The 23766-nt window shown below is 50.8% G+C and overlaps 9 protein-coding genes across 9 annotated transcripts; 3 read left to right on the top strand and 6 right to left on the bottom strand.

Moving 5' to 3' along the window:
* Positions 1–187: 187 nt before the first annotated feature.
* On the bottom strand, positions 188–1951 carry N7458_005476 (zinc knuckle domain protein; the record flags this gene model as incomplete). Its single annotated transcript, XM_056908858.1, has 2 exons — positions 188–904; positions 962–1951. The coding sequence occupies 2 exons, from the start codon at positions 1949–1951 to the stop codon at positions 188–190; spliced, it is 1707 nt and encodes a 568-aa protein (XP_056767476.1).
* Positions 1952–2559: 608 nt separating this feature from the next.
* Positions 2560–3560, top strand: N7458_005475 (ORMDL family protein; the record flags this gene model as incomplete). The annotated part of the gene is made up of 3 exons (XM_056908857.1): positions 2560–3004; positions 3150–3339; positions 3368–3560. Coding segments are annotated over 3 exons (828 nt in total), but the record flags the coding sequence as incomplete, so codon positions are not given.
* A 1242-nt stretch (positions 3561–4802) lies between these two features.
* N7458_005474 (uncharacterized protein) lies at positions 4803–6627 on the top strand (the record flags this gene model as incomplete). The annotated part of the gene is made up of 2 exons (XM_056908856.1): positions 4803–4920; positions 5000–6627. Coding segments are annotated over 2 exons (1746 nt in total), but the record flags the coding sequence as incomplete, so codon positions are not given.
* A 186-nt stretch (positions 6628–6813) lies between these two features.
* Positions 6814–9303, bottom strand: N7458_005473 (ankyrin repeat domain-containing protein; the record flags this gene model as incomplete). Its single annotated transcript, XM_056908855.1, has 1 exon — positions 6814–9303. One exon carries the CDS (start codon positions 9301–9303, stop codon positions 6814–6816), a length of 2490 nt encoding a protein of 829 aa, XP_056767473.1.
* Positions 9304–10133: 830 nt separating this feature from the next.
* N7458_005472 (uncharacterized protein) lies at positions 10134–11182 on the bottom strand (the record flags this gene model as incomplete). The annotated part of the gene is made up of 2 exons (XM_056908854.1): positions 10134–11089; positions 11140–11182. 2 exons carry the CDS (start codon positions 11180–11182, stop codon positions 10134–10136), a joined length of 999 nt encoding a protein of 332 aa, XP_056767472.1.
* A 750-nt stretch (positions 11183–11932) lies between these two features.
* On the bottom strand, positions 11933–13929 carry N7458_005471 (calponin homology domain protein; the record flags this gene model as incomplete). The annotated part of the gene is made up of 2 exons (XM_056908853.1): positions 11933–13682; positions 13763–13929. 2 exons carry the CDS (start codon positions 13927–13929, stop codon positions 11933–11935), a joined length of 1917 nt encoding a protein of 638 aa, XP_056767471.1.
* Positions 13930–14336: 407 nt separating this feature from the next.
* On the top strand, positions 14337–15095 carry N7458_005470 (uncharacterized protein; the record flags this gene model as incomplete). Its single annotated transcript, XM_056908852.1, has 3 exons — positions 14337–14403; positions 14493–14609; positions 14719–15095. The coding sequence occupies 3 exons, from the start codon at positions 14337–14339 to the stop codon at positions 15093–15095; spliced, it is 561 nt and encodes a 186-aa protein (XP_056767470.1).
* Positions 15096–16151: 1056 nt separating this feature from the next.
* N7458_005469 (argonaute/piwi family protein) lies at positions 16152–18958 on the bottom strand (the record flags this gene model as incomplete). Its single annotated transcript, XM_056908851.1, has 2 exons — positions 16152–17848; positions 17911–18958. The coding sequence occupies 2 exons, from the start codon at positions 18956–18958 to the stop codon at positions 16152–16154; spliced, it is 2745 nt and encodes a 914-aa protein (XP_056767469.1).
* Positions 18959–20485: 1527 nt separating this feature from the next.
* wetA (developmental regulatory protein WetA) lies at positions 20486–22039 on the bottom strand (the record flags this gene model as incomplete). The annotated part of the gene is made up of 1 exon (XM_056908850.1): positions 20486–22039. One exon carries the CDS (start codon positions 22037–22039, stop codon positions 20486–20488), a length of 1554 nt encoding a protein of 517 aa, XP_056767468.1.
* Positions 22040–23766: the final 1727 nt, after the last annotated feature.

Genomic DNA, 23766 nt, shown 5'->3' with positions numbered 1-23766 from the left:
CATACCTGGGACGAGACAGATGGAATGAAAAGATACACAAGAATCAGTCATCTAAGATGTTGTGTAGACGTGATGGCTATGTACAAACAAGGCATAATTGATTTTGTATAGTTGATGTACAAGTTTCCCAGGTCTAAGATAAACCCAACATACACTGACGTTAATTTTCATAAGAATTAGTGACCTCTCAGGGCCGCCCACCTCGGGCCTTCCCACCGCGCCCTCGACCACGGCCACGATTTCCACCACCACCACTATTTCCACCCCCTCGAGAAGGCGGGCCCTTCGGATGGAGGAGTGGTGGTGGTTTATGTCGTGGCTGACCAGACCCAACACCGCTACCAAACTTGATCGCCCCGCGACCCCGGCCCCGAGCCGGAGGCGGGCCCTTTCGAGCGCCTTTACGAGGCATCATGTCTTCTTCACTGGTTGAAGATGGCGTACGTGCACCACTACCAGCACCACCACCGCGACGTCCCTTGCCACGTTGGTAACTCGGTGGTGGAGGGGGAGCCTTTCTGGACGATGCTTTTACGTTCAGATTGGTCACGGTGGCAGGATCAATGTCCTTGAGGGTGAAACATGCGGTCCTTTGTTGGAGGTCTGGAGGTAGTTGCGGGCAGTCTCCGATTAGGTGGGCATCACTTGTGCAGTGAGCGCAGGAGATGGAGACGGTTATGGTTTGGGAGAGGGGTTCCCGCATCGGGAGGCTATACTGGTGGTCACAGTCGGACTCTGTATGTGTTGAGGAGCCACAGTGGTCGCAGGGGACCTCGGCGGCGGAGCTTTTAAGGGCGGAGGGGCAATCGCCTTCGACATGACCGCGTTCCCGGCAGCGTTTACATCTTCGCCATGAGGGGCATTGTGTGCTTTGGTGGGTGTTCCACGCTCCACAGTGGACACACTGTATATGTGTCAATTTGAGGGTTGGTTCGCGATCAAGTCTTCATTTGAGACATACCTCTTTGGTGGGACACACTTCGGCCATGTGGCCCTGACGAAGACACTCGATGCAGCCAACCGGAAGCTGGAGATCGATGGCATTGACGTCTCGATCCCAGTATACAAATTTAGCCTGGATATCCATATCGTCCTGCTGCAAGTCCAGTAGGGTGACAGGCGCGGTCGGATACTTCTTGGAGAATCGCTTGAAGGCCTCCTCCTTGGACTCAGTTTGTACTTGGGTAGCATCTCGGAGATGCCGTGCACCACTCCCATTTGGTTGTCTATTGGTGGGGCCATTCCCCATCAGCAGATTCTCTGGATCATAGTCATCCGTCCCATCTCCCTTGGTGCCAATATTGAGCATAAGCGAGTCATCGGCTTCGGAGTCCAGCTCTGAATCATCCGATTCACTCCCGGAGTTGACCTCGCCTTCTTCTGAGACATTCTCTTCGGATGACACAGATGCACTGCGACTGCGCCAGTATGCACCGTTGACAGCTTTAAATTGCTTCGCAGAGGTTCCATTCACCCCACTATTCGCGGTACTTCCAATAGTCTGCGGCTCTGGTTGCGGTTGCGCCTCCGTCTGAGGCTGGGATACAGACTGCGATGGGGCTTGCGATCCCGCCTTGCGCTTCCCAAGAGTCGTTCTCACCGCCGTCTTTCTTCCCTGGTTCCAACTGATCGCCGGCGCAGTACTGCCCGCATGGGGGTTGGCGGGCAGGGTTTCAGCCGGCGCCTCAGACTTGTCCGATGCGCTCTCCGAGTCCGACCCAGAACTAGAAGTATCATCAGGGTCAACCTCCAACGCAATGGCGCTAAAGGACGCGCCCTTGGGCACAAAATCGCTGAGATCGCTGGCCGTGCGGGATCTGTTGCGGCGGCGCTTTTTCGTGGGACGCGAGTCATCGCCGGACTGGGCTCGGGAGGAAGGAGTATTTTTGCGGCCGCGCTGGGCACCGAACGAGGCCGTACGCGAGTCGGCCTCGTCTCCAGAATCCGACATGACCTGTTGCTTGAACGAGAGGGTTGAAGGCAGGGAGAGTTTGCCTGTCGGGGATTAAGCTGCATCGCAGGCAAATTTTACGGTTGGCGGGAAGTGCCAACAGTGCAGGATGGTGATTTTTGTTTTTAGGCTGTTGAGCACGGAAAGTATCATGGTAAAGATGATATTGGAATAGGTATACCATGGATCAGCTGGTGTAAATTGTATTCGTCCGCTGTGCAGAATAGCTGTCTGTACCTCGATGACGCTAAGTCCACGCTGACACAAAACAGGAGTATTGGATCAAACTGAGGACTCCGACACCATCCATGTTCTATTTTTGTCGGCCCTCGAGTCTAGACAATGAGACTATAGAAAGCCACCCCTAATATCTCCTGGAATTGAGGGCCATCTATCTCGTTAATTGGCCCATGTGGTCAGCAGCACAGAGTCTTTGTCATATTCCCGTACTCTGTTTGGCGTAGTTGGTGAGTTGATCGAAGGAGTTCCTCCGAGTTGACTGAGGACTGCACGTGCCGGGCCCAAGTGCTATTCCCCGATTTCTCCTTCTCGGAGTCTTCTTCAAAGTGCATGGTTGCACTAGATCGTCTAGATCCCGCCTTCTCAGATTTTCTCCGATTCGCAAAAGTGTCTGGTGTCCGCCAGAAACCCAGATCCAGGCAGACCAACAAAAAAAACGAGCCAACCCCGTGACTCCCCCCGAAAGCCGATCCGCCCGACTCCAGTTCTGGAGTTCTGGGCCGTGTGTGCCACCTTCACCATCCCCACGCTCCTTTTCTCCCTCCTTCCCAACGCTTTCCTTGAGCTCTCCCTCCCTCTCGAGAGCAGTCACGCTGGCGTCTAATCCTTCCAAGTCTTCCCTGCTGGTCCCCCGTGCCATCTCCTTTTCTCCCGAGATGGACGGACCGCGGCGGTTATCTCCCAACACCCAGAAGCAGGGCCGCCGCCGGCGGTCCAGCAGCATCATCTACCAGGAACCTCCCGAATCCATGGAACATAGTAGTGACCAGGCTGCATTGCCCAATCTCAATGCGAACTGGGTCAATGCTAAGGGTGAGTCGAGCTTGTTTGGATCTCTTCTGTACCCCAAGAGCTGTCCCGACCGAACCGGTGCGGACACGGTGGACGGGAAGACGAATCGACCACCCATATATAACACAGAGCTAGGCTAACGAAGGAATGTTGTCGCGTGAACTAGGTGCCTGGACCATCCACTTTGTCCTCATTGCCGCGCTGAAGATCCTCTTCGATATCATCCCCGGCGTCTCGCAGGAGACCTCGTGGACCCTCACCAACATCAGCTATATGTTCGGCTCCTTCCTCATGTTCCATTGGGTTCGGGGCATCCCGTTCGAGTTCAACGCTGGTGCCTACGATAACCTCAACATGTGGGAGCAAATCGACAATGGCGACCAGTATACCCCCCGCCAAGAAGTTCCTGCTCTGCGTGCCCATCGTGCTCTTCCTCCTCAGCACTCACTATACCCACTATGACTTGACCTACTTTACCATCAACTGCCTCGCCACGCTGGGAGTTGTCATTCCCAAACTGCCTTTTGTATGGGCTCCACCCTACTCCTGCCCTGCTTTACAAAAATACATTGACTAACGTGTCTCGCGTCTCCAGTCGCATCGGCTGCGAATAGGTCTCTTCTCCGACATACCCGACGACTCATAGTATTTACTTTCCTTTTTCCTTTTCGATTCTGCGCTACTTTTGCTACATCGGCGTCTTCTGGCCTACGAGCTCACTCCCCGTGTTCCTTTCCTTCCCTCTTCGAAACTATCGAACCCCCCACCGAACCTCCCGACTCCTCATAAAGAAGTTCTTTGCATTGCGTTTGATCCGCGGAGTTGTGAATCCGTTGTTGGCTGTCGCAAATTCTCCCTTTCGTCCTCTTTTTTTGGCAAATATGAAGAACACAGTGAAGCAATGAGCTGTGGAAACAAGACAGAGGTGGACACTTGGTTCTTACTCGTCTTTGGGTTGGGTAGTCTAGATTTTTCTCAGCTTTTTACAAGCCCTGCATATCTTACACCATGCCCACATTGATGCTCTTTGTTTTCTGTCTATGAGTAATCTTAGTGATTCTGTTATTGCAAATATCAGAGATTCTAGCCTAAATCTTACAGATTGCTCAAGTACCTAATACAAGCTATAACTTTTGTCGTTCGTCTTGGCTGGGTCCATGCGGGGCCTCTTGCATCATCCTACTGTGTAGGGCTGAGTGTTAGAATGCACAGGTTCAAGAGAGGGTACTCGATTGAAAATGGTAGGTGGTTTCCAACGATTAGAGTATTTTGCTTTATTTGACATAATGAGGTGCTCGGTAAAAATGAACGCTCCGAGGGCAACAGCTATATTGCAGCTCTAGAAGTACCTAGCGCTGGCCTGCCACTATCCGCCTGAGATGGCTAGATATATGTTGATAGACAGTACTCTAGCTCACATATCTAATGCTACAGTACCTTTAAGGTTAATTAATATCACAAATGTCTACCCACCTCAGCATTTAACACAGCTCTATCGAGGGGTCCGGGATGTAACAAAGAGGACCTTGAAAGGTCAAGGATGGATACAAAGAAACCTAGTCTTACAAGGGTGCTGCCCGGTAGAGCGAATCGTGCAAGACACCTGGGCATGCAAACGACCACGCCCAACTAGTCTCTCATACGACAAAAGGGCTGCTGGTATGAAACATCATTCATACCCAAGTCTTCCAAGGATCAACCAATGTCTCCCTCTTTCCCATATCCAACCATTTCCGTTCAATTTAACCTTGTCGAGAGCCTTTCTTACCTAATCACTTATCGATAAGCACGCGTCCAAACAGACGCGATCGGCCACAGGATGTCATTTCCACACGACCAGGCCATGGCTCCTCTGGGGGATTTCCCGCATCGGACGCCCAAGCCGTTGTCCTTCGAACTGGTGCAGCATACTGGTTATTTCTTTGAGGAAGGCCTCTGTTCGTGCTTCGTCCCTGGCCCCCTTTCCATCCCATCGCGCGTCTAAAGATCCCCCCCACCCAGCTAACCCGCCAGTAGACACACTAGCATTGGATCTCTTGTTCAATACCCTCGCCTCGGGGACTTACGCTTCAAATAAAGTCCTGACGCCACTGTCACAGCATCTTGCCCTTGCAGTAACAGTTCTCGTTCACCCTTCAACAACCACCCGCGCCCAGTCCACCGAAGAGAAAAGTGCGCCGGATGTTGCGCTGCGACTTCTGCGGCTCTTCTCCGCCCAGGTCAACCCGATAGAAGCCAGACTCAACACTGCCTTCAGTTTTTCGCGTTCCAAAATCTCGCGATCGGGACGGCGATACCAGGAGGAGCACGACCCGACTGGCGATGACGAGACGAAGCCGTTGAACCTGGCATTGGGACAGGCAGAGTCCTTGTGGTCTCGCGCGGACGACTTCTGGCATGCTGTCGGCTGGGCATTTAATTGTTCTGTGCTTTACCTAAAGCGGTGGGACCGCTGGCAGATCTGGTTGCAGTTCATGTGCGAAATCCTCGAGGACGACTGGTTACAGCGAGAGAAAGAATACAACGCAAAGCAAGAACAAAGCAGGGAAAGCTCAAAGTATGCTGCATCGGAGGCAAACACTGAAACGACAAGTCGGGGAACACGGTATCAGGGAGACGATCTGAACATCCTGCGGCAAAGTTTGATCTTCCAGTATATCTCTGCTGGCGCGAGGATTATAAATACTCGCCGGATCATCAAATCTATCTTTGCAGACGGCAATACTGCCTCGATCAATCAGTTTAGAGAGGTCTTCGAGAAAGAACTCGCCTTTCCCAATCATCAGAAAGACTCTGCAAAGGCAAAGAAACGAGATCGTGAGGTTAATATTGATAAAGACCAATATGGTGACTACTTCACCGATGATTCGGAAGTTGACTCCGTCTCTGGTCCGAGCAAGTCTCAATCCCGTTCCTCTACACCTCTGGAAGACGTGCCAAATGTGAGACGCTCGAAACGCACCAGACGAGGCACCCGGAACGCGTCAGATTCAACCGCTGCAGAACCAGCTCGAGAAGCTTCAGATGCATCTCAAGGCCAACTCACACATCATGGTGGCGGTGTATCTCAACTGGGTGGCCTTGAATCTCTTGCACTGCGCAAGAAGCTCCTCGGCATCTTATCCAGAGTATCTGATTACATGCCTAAGGACTTCATCCAACTCGATGATCTCTACCAATCTTTCGTTGAGCATATCCGCCACCAGCCCCTACCGATTTTCCAAGCCTTTGTCAACCCACTTGTCCTTCCAGAGCTCGACGATGAAGCACAGACAACCCTTTGCGAATTTCTGCTATTCAACATGATCGAAGCGGCTGCACGCGAGTCACAGGAAGACCGACTCACAGCTGCAAAGCTGGAGCATTGCTTCCTTCCCTATGCTGCAGCTACACCTAGTGTTGCCGACAATGCCAAGTTCTCTATACTCCTCGAATCGTTGGTCACACTGCTGGCCGGCCGAGGTTGGATCAAGCAAACCCCATCCTTGAGAGCGGCAGTCGATAAAGGGATAAAACACCGAGAGGAGCGGGCAAAAGAAGAGTCACACCGGGGTCATGCTAGCCGGAACAAAGAGGTATCCGAGTGGTACTGGCTAAAGGAGAGTGGAGAGAGACTGATGTTCCTTGTCGATCTTCTTCCGGTCGAGTAAGTACGGAATTTGAGGGAAGGCAATCAGCGGATATCACGATCATTACGATGGCAACGACCCTAATGATGCATACTGTGTTTGAGTATCAATTGTCAAAATAATCATTATTTCTACATCTTTTAAGTATTAACTCAAAACCATCTTGAATTGTTAGTAGACGCAGCCGAATTCGTGATAGATTCAACTAAATAGCGAAGAGATGTACGGATCAAGCAACATCTCTGCAATTTCGTTGTTCCTCTTCGACAACGCTTCCTTCATCTCATTTTCAAAGACTCCCGCTCCATACTCAAGAAGCATTTGCACGACCCGTTTATGCCCGTAACGTATAGCCCTGCAAAGTGCACTACCAGATCGACTGTTGTAGTGCACGTCGGGCGTCACACCTTTCTCCAGCAAAAGACATACAATTTCCTCATGTCCTTCACCAGCTGCTTCCCAGAGTGCCCGGGTTCCATGGGAGTGGACGTGGATGCCATGCTCTAACAGTCTCTTGACAATCCCTAAATGCCCTCCGTACGCAGCTGCTTCAAGTGGATTCCTCGAAGCAAGGCCGATGTTGCTTACCCCGATGTTGACCTCAACGCCTCGATCGAGGAGGAGCTTCACCACGTCCTCGTGACCATTGTGACATGCATCCGCCAGAGCAGTACCACGAAACTCGCTCTCGGAATTGATATTCGCGCCTTGATTCAAGAGCAACTGAACCAGCTCAGTGTCTCCATTTCCAGCCGCAGTTGTCAGGGACCGCTCGCATTCACAGCCTTTTCGCAGAATGAAGCCGTGATCGAACAGTATTCGTGTGGCTTTAATGTCTCCCCACTTCACGGCTTTGTATAAAGGGCATATGCCTCTCCACGGCCACTTATGCCATGAATCCGGATCTCTGGCCCCGGTTCGTCTATCATCGGTGTCTCGCATCTTGCCGAGTATCTCTCCCACCAAAGAGACAATGCCAAGATGCGCAACAACGTCGATATCACTCCACCACCACCCTCCATACCCACTATACAGATACATCCAGTTATTTCTCTCCGGGCCATGCCCCGTGCACAGCACTCTGACCGCATCAAGAAAGGTTTCCGCGGCAAATTTGGACAGGTTGCTGTAATGAGTTGGCCAGTATTGCGCAGCGTATCGCAGGAATGGAGATTTGCGTTCCTCGCGTCGCATATTCCTCTGTATTTTGGGCTTTTTAAACCTGTGTTCGCTGTAATGCACGTAAAACCTCATTTTCAGGGTAAGAAGGAATGAAAGACATGCTCGAGTGAGCATTTCATGTCCAGCGGCCATATCAATACTGTTCTGCCAAGAGGGTGTTGATTTGACCAACAAGTAAGATTGATCCTTGGTTTTCTGGAGGAGGAAGTCTCTAGTCGATTTGTGAATCAGAATCACTGTTGCCCTGTTCCTCAGTAAAACTCCATCCAACAGCCCCATAACCAAGCCTTTTCGTTCAGGGTGCCGTTCGGCTAAACACCAGTAGGAGAGTCGATGCTCGGGGGATATGGCTGCATTTTGATCAGAGTCGCTAAGCTCGCCGGCCAGAAAGAGCTCTGAAAGTGATAGAGGCCGCTGCGCAGCCAGAAGGATACGAAGCATCTTCTCGACCATTGCAGTGCCCCATTTAGCGCTCGCCATGTTCAGTGTCTTTTCATAGACATCGTGGATATCCATAGGAAAGTCCTCCAGTAGAACACCAATGCCTGAGAATGCCAGAGGTTCATCTCTATCCTCTCTGAGAGCGTTCAGAATCAGGCTAGTCGCTGCTCGCAGCCACATCCAAGTCTTCTTTTTATTGCCATGTAGAATTTCTTCCACACGCTTCTGATATTCGCTAGGAATGCCATCGAGAGTGACTTGGACAAATAGTGTCATATCTAGGTAAATCAGATGAGCCAGCCCATCCGCATCCAAAGTTGTAAGCGTAGTACCAGCTGCATCTCGAAATCCCTCAAAGTCCTGCGCCAAGGTACCTTTTAACTGGCGGCTGGTGACAAAGAATTTCACAACTGACCGAGGGTTTCGGCTTGACTGGTTCGATATTACCGAATAGAACTGACCCAATGCTCGAAGGAGTCGTCTCCTTTCACTTGGGTCACACTCATCCACGGCATCGAGCACACACACGAAATGCCCAGCACGAGCATCACTCGCACAGCGAACAAAATGAGGCCATACTTTATCAAAGTCTAGCCATGGCTTTTCAAAATCAGCCTGTGGCTCCTTTAACAGATTCTTGACCGCTCGATTTGTTGGTAATCGATTCCAGGTCTGATGAATAAAGGTTGGATGTGGCGTCTTCTCTAAGAGCTGATGTAGTAGAGCAGAGACTGTGCTTGCAGCAGTCATTCGCCGGGCATGACCTTCACGGAAGAAGTAATAGCTAACAATTGTAGCAATCGTATCGGTCTCGGAAGATAAGCTTCTTTCTTCCCACCAATCATGGCTTTGAGTGGCTAGTGTTTTCGCCAGACTGGATTTGCCTTGTCCAGGACTAGAAGTCAACCACAGAATGCTAGATTGGTCTGTGTCGCGCCAGTGCTTCACACACGGGTCGTCGAAGAACCATCTTCCTGTGCCTTTGAATATAGCTTCGTGGTAATCATCGTCGTGTTCGTAACCTGCCGAGAGCCTGTCCATGGCATCTTGCGGTCTGTTGTCCAGCATGGCGCAGGAATCGCGGGGTTGGTGCCGTTCTGAGCAGCTGTATTAAGCCTGGTTTCGCAAACATCCGGTAAATTCCATGATTATTGATCAGAATGTCAACAGTATACGCGTGGAGAGTCTGCGATGTGTGGATTCTCACTTAGGCCTCCCTCGTGAGGCTGAGCATGACATGCCTTGGAAGTGGGCCGCCCGACTACCTAATTGTACAAGCCTGAGGGCAAATATTCAGATTTGGGCTCTACATTTGCTTTAGACAAGCATGCTCTATTCAGGACGGTACAGGGCCGCTCGAAATCAGTTTCACCTTTTTACTCCCTTCGATTCTTTCTCGAACTCTATTCTGAAACACGCTAGTCTATTTTTAATTTTAGCTTCTCGTAAGATCGTGAAACATATTTTTCACACAAAGCCACATGATTGTTTTTCATGTAATGTACTTGAAATAAAATACATTCCTTTATGTCCAGCGTTCTCTAATCATTGATAAAAGGCTTTGTTCCAGGGGCAACAGGTAAGAGCAAAATAAGATGGCACTGTGTGGCCACCACTCATGATAATAGACTGGGAAGCAAAGTAGCATCTATCTCTATGGATACATCAGGCGTATAAAGAAGATTGGCTCCTTGACCAACTTGATCGGTCATCTGATTGCGGGGTAAACTGCCAGTCATGTGTAAATTACCATTTCTGTATATATGTGGTAATAATACCTCCCTTTGTACAGCACCAGTATGGAAGTTACAAGAGTTAGAATGAGATTGCCTGAAATGACTATCATTCCATTCCCCGTTGGGCGGTTCGTAGTAATGCAAACAGACTATACTGTAACCCTACCTGGACCAGACTCTTTGCCTGATCATGATATCCTCAACCCGTTGAAAATAGATCCTCTCCAAGCTTGGACAAACAGACATAAACCACTTGTGCCCAGACTCTTCAGCGGCCGCCGGAATGAAGTTCTTATAGCGTTCATCATAGATTGCTAGCGCAGCCTCGCGCATAGGTCCTCGTCTCGGTATTTCCCACCATTCCTCCAAGGTGATAGAACAATTGGGCATATTAAACAGCCCCAGGATAATTTCGACGTCCTGCAAGTCCAAGTTATCCAAATATAGAATCGCTTTTAAGTGCTTGCAGGTCTTGAATCCGTGCAAAATAGTGTCAACGAGGGCTGGCAGATCGCTGTCTCTCTTGCTGTAGAATGTGGCCGCTCTCCTACAAACGCGACTAGCCGTATACCCCAAAAAGACAAAAGGACTTAAAACCGCGGATACTACGAGCATCAACCCAAAGTGGTCATAAACAAAGCGAGGCGTGATCTGGACCACCTTTTCCCCCACAGCATGAATGTACGGGCGTTCAGGGTTAACGAAAACAGTAAGCCGTCTTGTCATATCGCACAGTAGCGGATAGTTATTCAATATTTGGATAATGGCGGCCAAGGATGCAGTGTGTTCGCTGAATGGGCCGTAGCCGTGTTGGGGAATCTGGACATAAAGACATACGGTGGAACCCTGGAAGATGACGGATAGAACTTCCTGGCGAACCTGCTTATTGACCAAACCAAGATTGAGAGAAGTGAGGTTCAGGAATCTGAGACCAGTAGCACTGATGATAATATCATAGCCCTCACTCGCGAACTCAAAACTGATCTGCCCAAACGAGACCCAATCGAATTGTTTTGGCTTGCGTCGATAGATACTGATTGCATGTCTGATTATCTGTCTTCGAAGCTCAAAGGGTAAGTCGAGGAAGCGAAAAGGGCTGTTTTGAACACTGGAGACCTCTGTAAGCAAGTTAGCAAGAGCGCTTAGTGATAACTTATATAGAACTGACCTGAAAGAGAGTCCATAAGCCTTGCATCCCTTAGGGCCATCATATGCCCAATGGAAAAAACTGTCAAAGTCGATTTTTAATGATTTTGTCAGGTCATCTTCCCTTCGGCGGGTATTTCTGAGCACAGCCTCTAAACGACACGTGGACAGAGCTGCACATGAGGTTATAGGATTCCGTTCCATTGATATGTGCACAGTGTTTTGGGCCCCCCGAAAACAATAGCGGTCAGATGAGAAAAGGTGTAAATTATACGGTGGGTTACCTGTGAATGAAGCTGCGTACAGCAGCCTAAAGCCAATCTAGCAGGAGTCATTTAAATTACACTCTTTCTCGTTTGGCCACTAGTTTCCAGCAGCCGCATCTCACCCCCACATGCTAAGAGTCGAGTCGGTCTTTATTTGCTCGAGATAATTAGCCTGTAGTTTTCTGTCCAGTTAATGCTGTTTCGGGCCAAATTGAGAAGGCAGATGCTTCCATGAAGAGTGCGTGCGTAAGGTCAGAATAGTTGATGTTCAAGTATACCTTAAGTTATCTACAGAGAGAATGGCTTCATAGCCACCAAGGCAAACAACAGAAAAATCAGCATAAAATAGACGTGCGGTTTGAGGATAAACTCGTCGAACCGTGAGAAAGAGAATCCACCAATCCACCCAATCGCCGACGCAAAATAAAACAGAGCAGAAATCCTGCAAGTTGAGCAATAGAAGGTAAAAGAAGAAACAAAAGGATCAGAGCGGTAAGAATTGAATAGTGGCATAGGTTTGAATAGTGGAATCAGGGGGATAGAAGCTGCTTATGGCGGAGGTCGAGGTCCAATAATCTGTCGTCTGGCACCTCCAATCCCTAAGCCTGTGCCGCCACGATTCTGGTTATCGCCGCCCATGTAGCCATATTGGTGAACATCCCAGCTTTGGCCTGGCCCAGAGCCCGTAGTGGAATCACGCGCAGCAGCTTGCGTTTGCTTCTGGTTATCTTCCCACTCGCGCTGGCGCTCACGTTCACGCTCCATCTCACGTTCCAGAAGTGACTTGGAAGCCCATCCACCAGCACGAGTTTTCTGCTGAGATTCAATGCGGCGCTGGTTCTCTGCGTCAACTTCAGATGTAGTGCTGTAGTCTTGTGGCCGGTGGGTAGATGGGGCAGGGGCTTGAGGCGCCGGGTTCGACGAAAGGAAGCGGTCGACACGGTTCTCATGACCACGATTAGCCGTATATGCTACCGGGTCTGGCAAGGGACGTGGAGCTGCAGGAAGGTCACGAGGTGGAACTGCAGGCTTGGGTGAGGCAACAGGCTCCGGGAGTGGGCGAGGGGGCGGAGGAGGCGCCTGCTCCTCTTCTGCTCTCTCTGATTCCTCGGTAGCGGCTGGCATTTCCTGATTCTTCTGCCACTCCCCACGAAGCATTCGCCGTTCCTGTTCCAGCGAGGAGAGATCGTAGCTTGGCTTAGGAGGCACGGGGGCCGGGCGTTGACGGCTCTCGCTTTGAGGCTGAGGCTCAGTGCTGCCCTGAGATTGAACGCTTTGCCGTTCGCTCTGATATTGTTGTTCCCGCTCTTTAGCCAGTGCCAGCTCGTGCTCGAGCTCTTTAATGCGGCGGCTTTCCGGGGTCTCCTCAGGTATCTCAGCGGCGCTACTGACACTGACGCTGCGAGATTGGCCAGCCTGATATTGACTGAGGAACTGTCCATTGAGACGGGCATCGTTGGCGCCCCGTCGACGCTGTCGCTCTTGCTCAAGGCGCTCTTCAGCTGCGTTTTCTTCAGCGGCGCGGCGCTGCTCCTCTTCCTCCCACCGACGCTTTTCCTCATCCCAACGCTTCTTCTCCAGTTCCATTTCCTGGCGTTCTTTCTCTCTTAGACGAGCGGTCTCTTCTGCCCAACGGCGTTCCTCCTCGGCCTTCGCCCGGGCCTCTTCTTCCTCCTGCTGTCGCTGGCGGATCCGTTCGGCCTCCTCTCTCTCTGCATTCTCCTGGAGAATTCTATCTTCCTCCTCCCGTCTACGTTTCTCCTTCTCCGCCAGACTAGGCACAGCTGGGCCAGGTGTAGTGATCTGTCGCCGAGCACCGAATGCAATGCCTTGATTGCCCTGACTGGCGCCACCCATGTAGCCGTATTGATGGATGTTCCAAGCCGGGGAAGTTGCTCCCTCGTCGTCTCTCTTGCTCCAGGAGCTATACGAGCCCGATGGCTTTGTCGCATCACTAGCGCTACTTGAGGCCCGGCCATTTCGAGTAAACGACCCAGTGCCCGATGAGCCGGTTTCATTCGGGCTGATCACTCCACGCTTGCTCTGAGGGCCAACTGTTCGAGGGAACTTGCCAGGCGCGAGGGCATTCGCTCGGCGGCTGAATGCTGCTATGCATTGGAGAACTTGAGCCGGATCCTTGGATTCGTAGAGATCGACTGTAAGGAAGACATCGTGGGGTGGTAGGCTCAGAGGTGCCATTTGGCATGCGCGGAGGAAATGCGAGATGTTCTCCATCTGTACGAATGGCATCGCTGACTGCTTATAGTGCACGCCTGGTGACACAGCCAGATTGACCAGTCTTGTAAGAAAGGGGCGTCAGTTGAGGTTCCAACTTTGGAGATCTATACTATCAGGTAAAAGTTCGCGATTAAGACTCACTTGCAAAGGGCCACGCCATCCTTCAATCCCTCCAGCAGATCGCTGGATGGGAGTTTCTCCCGTAGTACCTCCTCGATCCAGTCGCGCACCTCCGCGGCTGCCTGCGGGGTATAGCGGGACAGTCGCAGGTTGCGCAAGTCTTTGTCCAGTGAAGTCACAGAAGCCATGGCGAGGTCTGAATGATTCGGTCTGCGACCAGATAAAGTTGTTGAACGAGGGGACAAGTGTCGTCCTAGTCTAGCTGTGTATCCCGATGCGCGAATGTGCCTGATCGACCCCAAGAGTGGGGAGTTGGGTTGGGTAGCAGAGTAGTAAAGGGCTGCAAAGTAGTTCAAGCAGTTCGGGCGCGGAAGAAGAATTCAAAATTCAGCCTCATAAAAACACAACCGAAGTAGGCTTTTGGAGGGGAGAGAAAAGAGGGTTAAGGGGAAGTTAAGTGGACTGGAATGCTCGGGGCTGTTTATTTCGGCTCCGCCGATGACGTTCCTGACTTGCTGAGGGTTCCTTTTTACCCGCGAACCACTTTTTCTCCACGCCGCCTCCTCCTTACCTACCGCTGCATCGCAACGACACCATGGTGAACAGTCTCTGGTTCAAGTGGAAGAGCCTCCGACTGCCCTGGCGGCGATCATTTCTTGTCGGTGAGTGTCGCTTCCTTACGCTTCCTCTTCGTGCTGGATGCGCAATGCCTGTGGAAAATCGCCGATCTTGCTGACCATTCCCCATCTAGGTCACGACCTCGCCGGCAACACTTTCTGGGAGTTCAAGGACGTTGCAAATGCCACTCGATTCAGACGTATCGTGAAATTCGACCCCAAGACGCATTATGGAGATGTTCAAGTCACACGTTAGTCCTGTCGATTCCGAGGAGGTCCGGGCATGGTTCGCCACGACCACGCACCCTATTCCCAACCCGCTGCTGGAAGATCTATCGCTGACTCTTTCCGATTCAATAGCGCAATGGCATCAATGGCTCCGATATGTTCGACAAGATCCGCCAAGTCTCGAAGAACAACAGCAGGACTTGATTCGCCAGGCGCAGATCAAAGAGCTCGCTCGACTCGCCGATGAACGCTGGGCAAGCAAGCCGTCCTTCCTTGACAAACCAAACACCCGACAGACACTGCCACCCACGGAAACAAGTGAGCCTACAGTGAACCCGGCGACCGAGTCTCGCCAAGATGCCCCAGCACCCACTCCCTCAACGTCTACGCCCGAACCCACGGCCTCCAAACCGAAGCCCCTAAAGGAGGACCCATGGGCGAAAGCGAACCCCGGCAATCCAGGAGACACCTGGCAGCCCGAGTCATGGACGCCTTCATCGAAGCGGTGAAATAGTCCACAAACTCGGTCGATCACCACCATATTTGGGAAAACACTGGTTCTGAGCGAGGATTGTTGGTGACGAACCCCGACGGCAAATCCCGTACTCGCTGGGCCGATTTCGGAGTGATTTGAAGAGTCTTGTGAGCACCAGCAGAGCTTCTCCCTCGAACTTATGTTCATTTATAGAACGGATAAGTTGAGGGCGTCTTCAGTGAATGACCTGCTGCAAGCCATGCGCAGTCGTTTGAACCTTTGTCGATGAGTAGTATCCAACACCAAGACACGGCAGTGGAGGCCCTTGTGATGTTTCTTCCAACAAAGACGCGCTGATCGCAACGGTGACGGATCCTGAAGAACCTCTGCCTATGAGGTAGCCTTGGACGTTTAAATTTGAGTATCTGCATCATGCCGCAATGTCAAAGCCCCTCTTTATCCTGCGATCTCGCCTCTCTCAGGCTATGTATTGATTCAAGAGATCGATAGTCAGGCCTTTGTACATTATTTCAAATTCACATGTCTTATACACAAGCCACCCTTTATCCTCCAGGTCTATGATTGCTCTTCGCACCTTGAGTGATCAATATCTCTAATCTAATCCTGATATCTCTATCTACTAGCCCCTACAAAGTGAAGATGCACAGTATTTGCGCGGCCCGAAGGCCTTTTTTTGTATTTTGTAGTTTCTATGAACGCAGCAAAAACAAGTCAATCTCCAAAAAAATCTGCAAATCTTGCAAGCAATCCTCCAAAGGAAAAATAGCAGCTTTTTCTTTTTGTAAGTTTTCGCCTTTTCCACTTTTTTTTGGTGTTTTTTCCAGTTTGACGAATCCTCCATGAACCACATCCCCTTTTTTTGGTGTTTTCCCAGTGGTAAGCCGTAAGCCAATCAACAAACACATGCTTGATCATCGAAAATCTGATATCCATGGTACAACTTGATCTTCAGCAAGATGATAAAATGCAAAGTAGACTGATGATCAAGCGCGAACAGAGGGCAAAGCCCTGTATTCTCAAGAAATCTGAAAACTCAACCCTGAAGGGAGCTCCGAATCAAATGCATTCTTCAAATGTAGACCATAGTCTCCGCAAGGTTTCGAGCCAAGTTTGTGACGTCTTTCGAAGGAGGTGGAGGAAAGAATTTTCCACGGACGACCTGGTGCTCCCAGTAATAAGCACGAACGTACTTACGAGCACGATCAGCAAATCGATCCGCTAGGAAAGCAGGAGTGCTGTAGCTGATTGAGCGAGTGCAGCGGCCCATCATGTAACAGATGTTGTGGGTCAGTTCCTGGATGGCGTCCGAGGCGTTGGGTCCAACTTCACGTTTCAAGCTTGGGTTTCTAAAGATCTCATCATGGATAACGACATAGTGAGCGGAACGAGCCGAACCCTGCAGCGGAGCCTGCGCCTGGAGGTAGAAATCCCAGTAGATAGGGCGGGTAATACCTCGATCAACCACAGTTCCATTGAAGCAGTTCGATCTTCCATCCATATCCTTCGAAGTCGTCGGGAAGAACCGTGTGTTATGACGCTTGCCACCAACCAGGATAGTGACGTTGGGCTGTTTTTTATCCCCATACACCGACTTGAAGGCTTTTTGGACGTCCCCCAGCTCGTCTCTGAGAACCATCTCATACTGACCTTCACTAACACCGTCACGGAAGATCAGAATATTCTCGGGTAGTTGTCCCTTGTTATCAACCTTCCAACGCTGAAGACGTGCCTTCAACATCTCCTCCAAGAATTGGACATTCTCCCTGCGGCGCTCCTGGATCCTGACCTGACCAGGCCATTGTCCCATAAGCGCATTGGTGCTGGCGACAATGGAAGCAATGCTTGGGAATGTATCGGGATCCGTAGGAGAGGGGTGGGTCACATCAAGGCCAACAACCATAGTCTTCCCTGCCGCAATCAGTGGAGAGGATGCAGGCATTTCGAGAGTCTGGTTGACTCCTCCAAAGCGAAGATTGACCTTCATCGCGTTGTTGGCGTGGTACTGAGCATTCTCAGCATCGCGGTCAGTCGGCCAGAACTTTGTCATAGCACAGCAGTGAGTCATGATGCCATCCATAGTATCTCCACGCCATTTGAGATGATCAAACACCCGGTCCTCCGAAGCTGGAATGAGGATGACTGCAAGCTCAACATTCTTTTGTTTCAGTTTGGAGAACATCTCGTTGATCTGCAAGAGCCGCTCTTTTGGCTGAAGTTTATCCAGCTTAATGGTCAGGACCGTGGGAATCAAGCCTTGCACATCCATGCCCAACTCCCTCATCTTTCTTTCAAATCGCCGGAATTCTGGCATAGGATCACTGCGCGGATATCCCTTCTGTTTCTCATTTGTGATCACGACAGCAGCCCACGTTCTCACTTTGCAGCCAATGGTAAATTTCCTGCCGCGCAAATTCCACGAGCCCCCTCTGGGAGTCTCCTTGCCATTTCCATACTTCAAGTTGGGGGCGTTGAGAATTCGAGCCGGGACGACACCCATTTCGGAGGACACTTTTATTCCGAGCTTCATTGTGTGGTCATTCTTCACTCCGGTGATCTCGAGGCCGTGGGTGGTGATCGAGTCGTAATTCTCTGGGGGCTTCCGGCAACTGAAGGTGATGATATTCTGGCGCTGTTTCAGCAACAATTCGCCGCGGAAGACCCGACCACGAGGAATTTTCAAGACATCCATGGGGAGGTATTCAGGTCTCTCTTTGTTGCCGACGTTCACCACGGGCTTGTCTCCATGTTTCAAGGTCACATTGTGCACTGTCGAACCTTGTTAGCAAAGTCATATTTTAGGGGGAGCGGTCTGCACGCTGTATACATACCATTTTTGAAGTAGTTGGCAACGGCGATGTAGCTATTACCATCGTGGAATTCAACGCTGTGAGCGTCAGCTCCAAAATCTTTGACTCTGGGTGGATGTTTTTCTTTCCGTCCATCCTCTTTGTCCGCAAGGGCCCAGATGGTCTTGATACGAGGAATCTTTCCTTTTTCAGTCTCATCACTAAGGTGCGTGCACTCAACCCGAAGCATCCTCACGTATCTGCTGAAGAGCAGAAGTTGTTGATCGGGCCTGACGTCCTGTGTTTCCGCACAGAATGCATTCCACAGATCGACCAGCGGGCCAGGACGGTAGAACGCACTGTGATTGACACTCAGGTTGAGTTGGACACCGCTAGCAGTAAGACGCACACTTGCGTAGTAACCACGAATACACTCGAGTCCTCCGAAGAGATTGGAGGACTGTTGACGACCGTCGATCCAGAAAAACTTGTTATTGCTACCTTTGCCAAGAGTAGTAATACCACCGTCTTTTCCAGGATGAGCGGCCATGAGAATATTCAGGGCCCGGACCATAACAGCCTCGCCTTCATCTGGGGTCCGCAGTGTAGTGTCTTTGAGTTTAGCAATGATCTTGTTATGATCGATCACAGTGTTCAATTCTAGCTTGACCGAGTATTCTTTGTGCTTGTCTTTGTCCTTGAGTTTGAAGGTGAGGGTAGGCACATTCCCAAGGTTTCCCAAAGTGATCAGCTCGGTGGCTTTGTCTGAGGCAGCACCAATTCTCACGATGTTCGGGTGTGCAAGGATCTTGTCCCAAAGCTCCAGCAGATGCCGCTTGGGCTTCGGTTCCGGAGAAATCTTGGCGATGTAGGAGTGAATCTTGACCTTCGGATTCAAGTCCATACTGAAGTAGTTGGCACGCACGGTGATCTGCCTTCCCTTGGTACCATAGACAGGACGCGCAGCCAGTGTGCCTTGCTCAGGTCGGACTGGGCCGCCAGCAGTGATCCAGCTGTCCTCAAATTGATGAACAGTCTTCGTGATCTCAGCTGATCCCTCGAGCATCTTGCTGTATAAAATTGTAAGCATGTGTATCGAAAAGGGAACAAATTAACTTGGTATAACTTACCTTGGACCAGAAGGAGGGCCACCTGAACGACCTCCACCGCCACCTTGATAACCGCCGCGGCCACCACCTTGACGGGGAGCATCACCACCGCCAGGACGACCACCTCGGTAAGGCATATCGCCGCCACGACCGGAACCACCACGAAAGTTACCAGACATATTGCCTTTGGTGCAATTGTCCAGGAAGGAAAAAGATGGAAAAGGGAGTATGAGGGGAGGGTATGAATGGAATGAAAGGGGAAAGCAGGTGAGGAAGGTGTGAAAAGGGAAGTTGCGTTCGTGAATGGACAGGATCTATCACAAGTCTGGGTCTTCGATGACCCAGTGCGAGATCCGAGGAGGGAAGGACTTTAATAAAGGGGGATGACGATGAGGGTGAGAAAGGGTGAGGAGGAGAGAAGAGAAGACTCGGGGTCGAGGTCGAGGATAAAAATTTATATGTCTGCCAATGGTCAGCAATTGGACCCGGAAGCTTCTTTAAAACGACAAACGAAGCGTGCAGCCAGGCACCGCAGCAAATATTGTTGAAGTAGAGCGTGTTGTTTGGATTCAATGGCGGCAAATAGACGTGATAAGGGATGTCCAGAGCAGGCCGGACAGCAACGGAAGCAATTGAGCAGATTCCGGAGGATGGGGCAGATGTAGGCGGAATGTTTGTGAAGTTAGGGCTGGGGGAACATAGTGGAAATCGTATGCACCAAGGCAAAGAGTTGGACTTGGTCATAGAAGGAACCGGATTGACCAGGAATTGGGAATACTGGGGGCGGAAGACAAGTCCCAGGTAAGATGGAAAATGCAGATGCACAAGTGGAAATAGTGTAGAAATGAGATGTGAATAACAAGATGATGATAGAATGCAAGAGTATAGCACATAGTGATTTCAGCATAAAAAGTAGAAATTGAGTTACCTTGATTGGCTCAAGACAAGCCGCGTATGAAAATCTGTATGTGTAAGCCTTGTAGCATGTGTGTGTGTGTGTGTGTGAGATGATAGGAATACGAAAGGAAGACGGTTAAGAATCGAGAGAAAAGTTAGCGAGCAACTGATTTAGTATGGTAAAAGTTGTCAGTATTGAGCAGGGCTACATATCCCTGGAAAGCTGGCGTCTCGAGGCCCCTGGAAGAAAGCATCCGGTCATGTTTACTGCAAGTTTAGCACCAAGAAAAAATGTAGCTTGTTCAAGTCTGTAATCACCTTAACATATACACAATCCAGGAGGGGGCTTGAAGTTCAGAATCTTTTGACATTAGACAACGATGAATGTGTCTAAACATTATGTAGAGTAAATCTAACATTTTGGAGTATAACCCAAAGACCAAAGCTGAAAACGCAGTGAGTAACAAACCAAACACCAAACCAACCTTCTGAACAGATATACCCAATGATATAAAAAGAATCCCAAGAGAAAAAAAAAACACCGGCTATAACGTACAGAGATATCAAGGTGATGAAATACAATCAAGAAGACAAGAACAAAGTATGCAGTTTTAACACAAGACGGCTTCCAATGCCTCCACATCACCGCCGGCATTGCGAACGGCACGAAGGGCAGCCTCACTCAATTTACGGCGTCGGTCCTTGGCCTCCTGCTCCCGACGGGCCTTTGTCTTGGAGCTACCAGAGGGAGCGACACCAGTGAGGATCTTCTTGCTGTCATGGGCGGTGAAGTTGACGAACGACACACTGACAGACTTGTTTGCTCCACGCGGGCTGGTGGAGCTCTTGGCAGACTTGGGTCTAGTCATGCTTTGACCCGAGAGTTTGCGACTGTGCTTGCGGCTGTGGTTCCCCTTGACACCATTGCGTGTATCTTTGGGGGAAGAGCCAGCTGTAGGGGAGAGTGATGGGGAGCGGGAAACGGTTTGAACTTGAGGAGCGGTGAATGGGGTCATGAACTTCTGGTTGTTCATGGGAAGCATGGCGGATTCGCCGGACATGTCAAAAGAGGGATCCATTTGGATCATCAGTCCTCCTTGCATCATGTCATTCTGGGCCCCAACACTTTGCAAAGAGCGTTGAGGTGCGGGTGATGTGACCATGGTTTGGTAGTTGGTCTGTTGTTGAGCGACTCGTGTGGGCATCGGGGACCACCACTGTGCATCGTGACTCGGGAGATCGGGAGTAAAGGAAAGAGAGGCTGCGAGGGAGTCCGATTGCCATGAAGAGAGAGAGTGAGGATCTGAGGAGTGCGATGAAGAGAAAATTTCATCAGCAGAAGGAGGGCTCGAATTGGTCACAGCTGACGAGCCAGGATGGCTCATGTATTGTTGCTGATGGCGGGCAATGGCACCAGCTGAGGGAGATGGCATAGAGACAGCAGGAGATTGGTGGAAGAGACGGGCATCATAGTGAGCGGCCATCTCTGCAGAGTTTCTGGGGTGATTCATTGTGGCAGTGTCGCTAGGCATGTTCTCGTGTTGGATCAGAACATCGGAAGGCGGGGGAGATAGAGGAAGGCGATCATCGGAGCCAGTGAGGGTGAAGTTTTGAATTCTCTGGGCCCAGGCCTCGGGATACGCCATTCTTCCTTTTTGGAGAGACGATCGCATCAAGCTGGGGGAGAAGCTTTGCTTGCGCAGAAGCGCCCGGCGCTCATTCGGATCACGATGGCGGATAGACTTGGGGGTAACGAGAGCACTCTTGTTTGCTTTACGCTGAGGAGTCGCGGGGGGAGTTGAGGGAGCAGCAGTAGGGATCGGGGTAGGGACTGCAGGGCGGGAAGATGCTTCGAAGTTGGTTAGACCTAGGTCTGAGATGGCAGAGGGATGGACTGTGTCTTGAAAAGCGAACTGATCGCCAGCAGAGCTGTCGTCCTGCAGGGACCAGTCTTGCGTCCAAGGTTGCGGTGACTGACGATGGCGTTTCGAAGTGGAGACAGTGGGGGAGAGATCGCCACAATCACTTGATAGCGCGTCCAGCGGGAAGAGCTGGTCAAAGTGACTGGAGAGCATGGGGTCTTTGCAGTCGGGGGCGGAGGTATCCATATTGACGTATTGGTTGAATAGATCATTGAAAGAATGATCGAATGGTTGGGCGAACATCTTGCTTGAGATTTCCGTTTGCAGCCACAGCAGGTGAGCGAGCTGGACAAACGATGATTGGCAACCACCAAAAGTCAACGAACCGCGGCTGAGCGGGAGGTTCGCGCTGATTTGGTTAGGGCTGGAAGTGGAAGGGAAAGGCGGAGAAATCGGAGATCTGCGCAGATCGGCCGGGTAAGCCGAGAGAGACTGGGAAAAGGCGATCTGAGATGCAAAGGATGCAAAATGCAAAATGCAAACCGGTCCTGCAGAGAATGAACAGACTGTTTGACTCTTTGACAATTGATAAAAACACAGCTGAGTATGCAAAGAAAGCAAAGCAAACAAACAGCTCGAGGCGAGTATTTGAAGGGCTGCGGACAGTCCCAGCCTCGGGGTTTCTGCATACATTCCAAAGAACTGGCCAAGATGTGTCAAGAATGCGTTGTGAATGACCCGGTTGGCCCATGGCCGACTCCACTGGGCCCCAAAGGAATGACAGAAGACTCCCTCACGCCAGATAGACCAATTGTCAGGCCCAGAAAATCGAACGGGCGACTGGAGCTCCCAGACGGTGTCCACCCCCAGGGTGGATGTGGGTTCGGATAGCCACCCGTGGGAATGCAACCCTCCCTCACTAAACCAGAAGCAGAAGACGTGAATAAATCACCGTGGCGGGAGTGGGGACGGGAAGAGGACATAGGCATGTCAAACTAACACCCTCCACTAAAATTATCAATGCTCCTTTCGTGGCATAGGGGAGTATGAAGCATTGGAACGGGGGACTCGCCGAGCCGCCCAGGAGAAACCAGCGCCCATACACTTGGCCGAGTGGGTCTCCAAGGTATGGTCCCCTCGCGCCAGTGTATGCGTCATGACAGTGGTGATCTAATCGTCAATGGCTCACTCTCGGCTGACTCGGAGTATCAAGCGGAGATGCAGCACTTGACACGGACTCGACATGGGGTTGCCCTCTCGCCCTCTTCCTGTTCTATCATTAGTTAGTACAACCTTCTCGTGGAGAAACCGTTGGAGTGTTGCCCAATGCCAGAGCGCAGATAGGACTGGAATGTGGACCGGGCATGTTTGAAGGCTGGGTGGAATGTCACACCCGCCCGCTCCAACAATGCACCGGACAGTCTTTTGGCATTCGAGAAGGCTGTTTGGCTGTTGGAAGCCATGTCCCAACTTCCAAGTATAGTGCAACAAAAGAAAAGCTCCGACCTGCAGGGGATCGTCAGTCAGGACAAGCCTGTGGTTGGCTCTTCTCGAATTCAAGCTCAATTCTATAATTATCCACCCTTTCAAACATCGTGGCTGAAGATCGCTGAAGAAATGATCGCAAACATCACTGTTTCGTTGTTCAAGTCATGCCTGAAAGGTATCTTCCATGTACTGCTGAAGGAATCACGAGTCATGACGCCATCCAGGGCATCGCGACAGGGGACATCAGTTTCTTGGGTATTCTTTGTTGTCTCAGACCACCGTTCACCAAATCCGGACAACCAAAGCTGGATCGTGAGTGGATGGTACCCAGGAGAGAAGATATCGAAAGCAGAGAGGTTCTTTGTTCAAGAGCTGGGAGTTGGGTGCGATGACGTGTCAGCGCCAGTATACGCCCAACTAATGTGTGGGAGAGTTGGCATTGTTTTGATATTCCGAAACATGTGGATGGTTGTAAAAATAGCTTCCAAGGCCTTTCTTTTTCCCTTGGGAGCTCGACAGTACGATTATGAGGCACTCACTAT

This window comes from Penicillium daleae, assembly GCF_028827525.1.
Source record: "Penicillium daleae strain IBT 16125 chromosome Unknown utg000005l_segment0_segment0, whole genome shotgun sequence".
Taxonomy (NCBI): domain Eukaryota; kingdom Fungi; phylum Ascomycota; class Eurotiomycetes; order Eurotiales; family Aspergillaceae; genus Penicillium; species Penicillium daleae.
The sequence above is the reverse complement of the archived record's forward strand: the minus strand, read 5'-3'. Positions and strand labels throughout refer to the sequence as shown.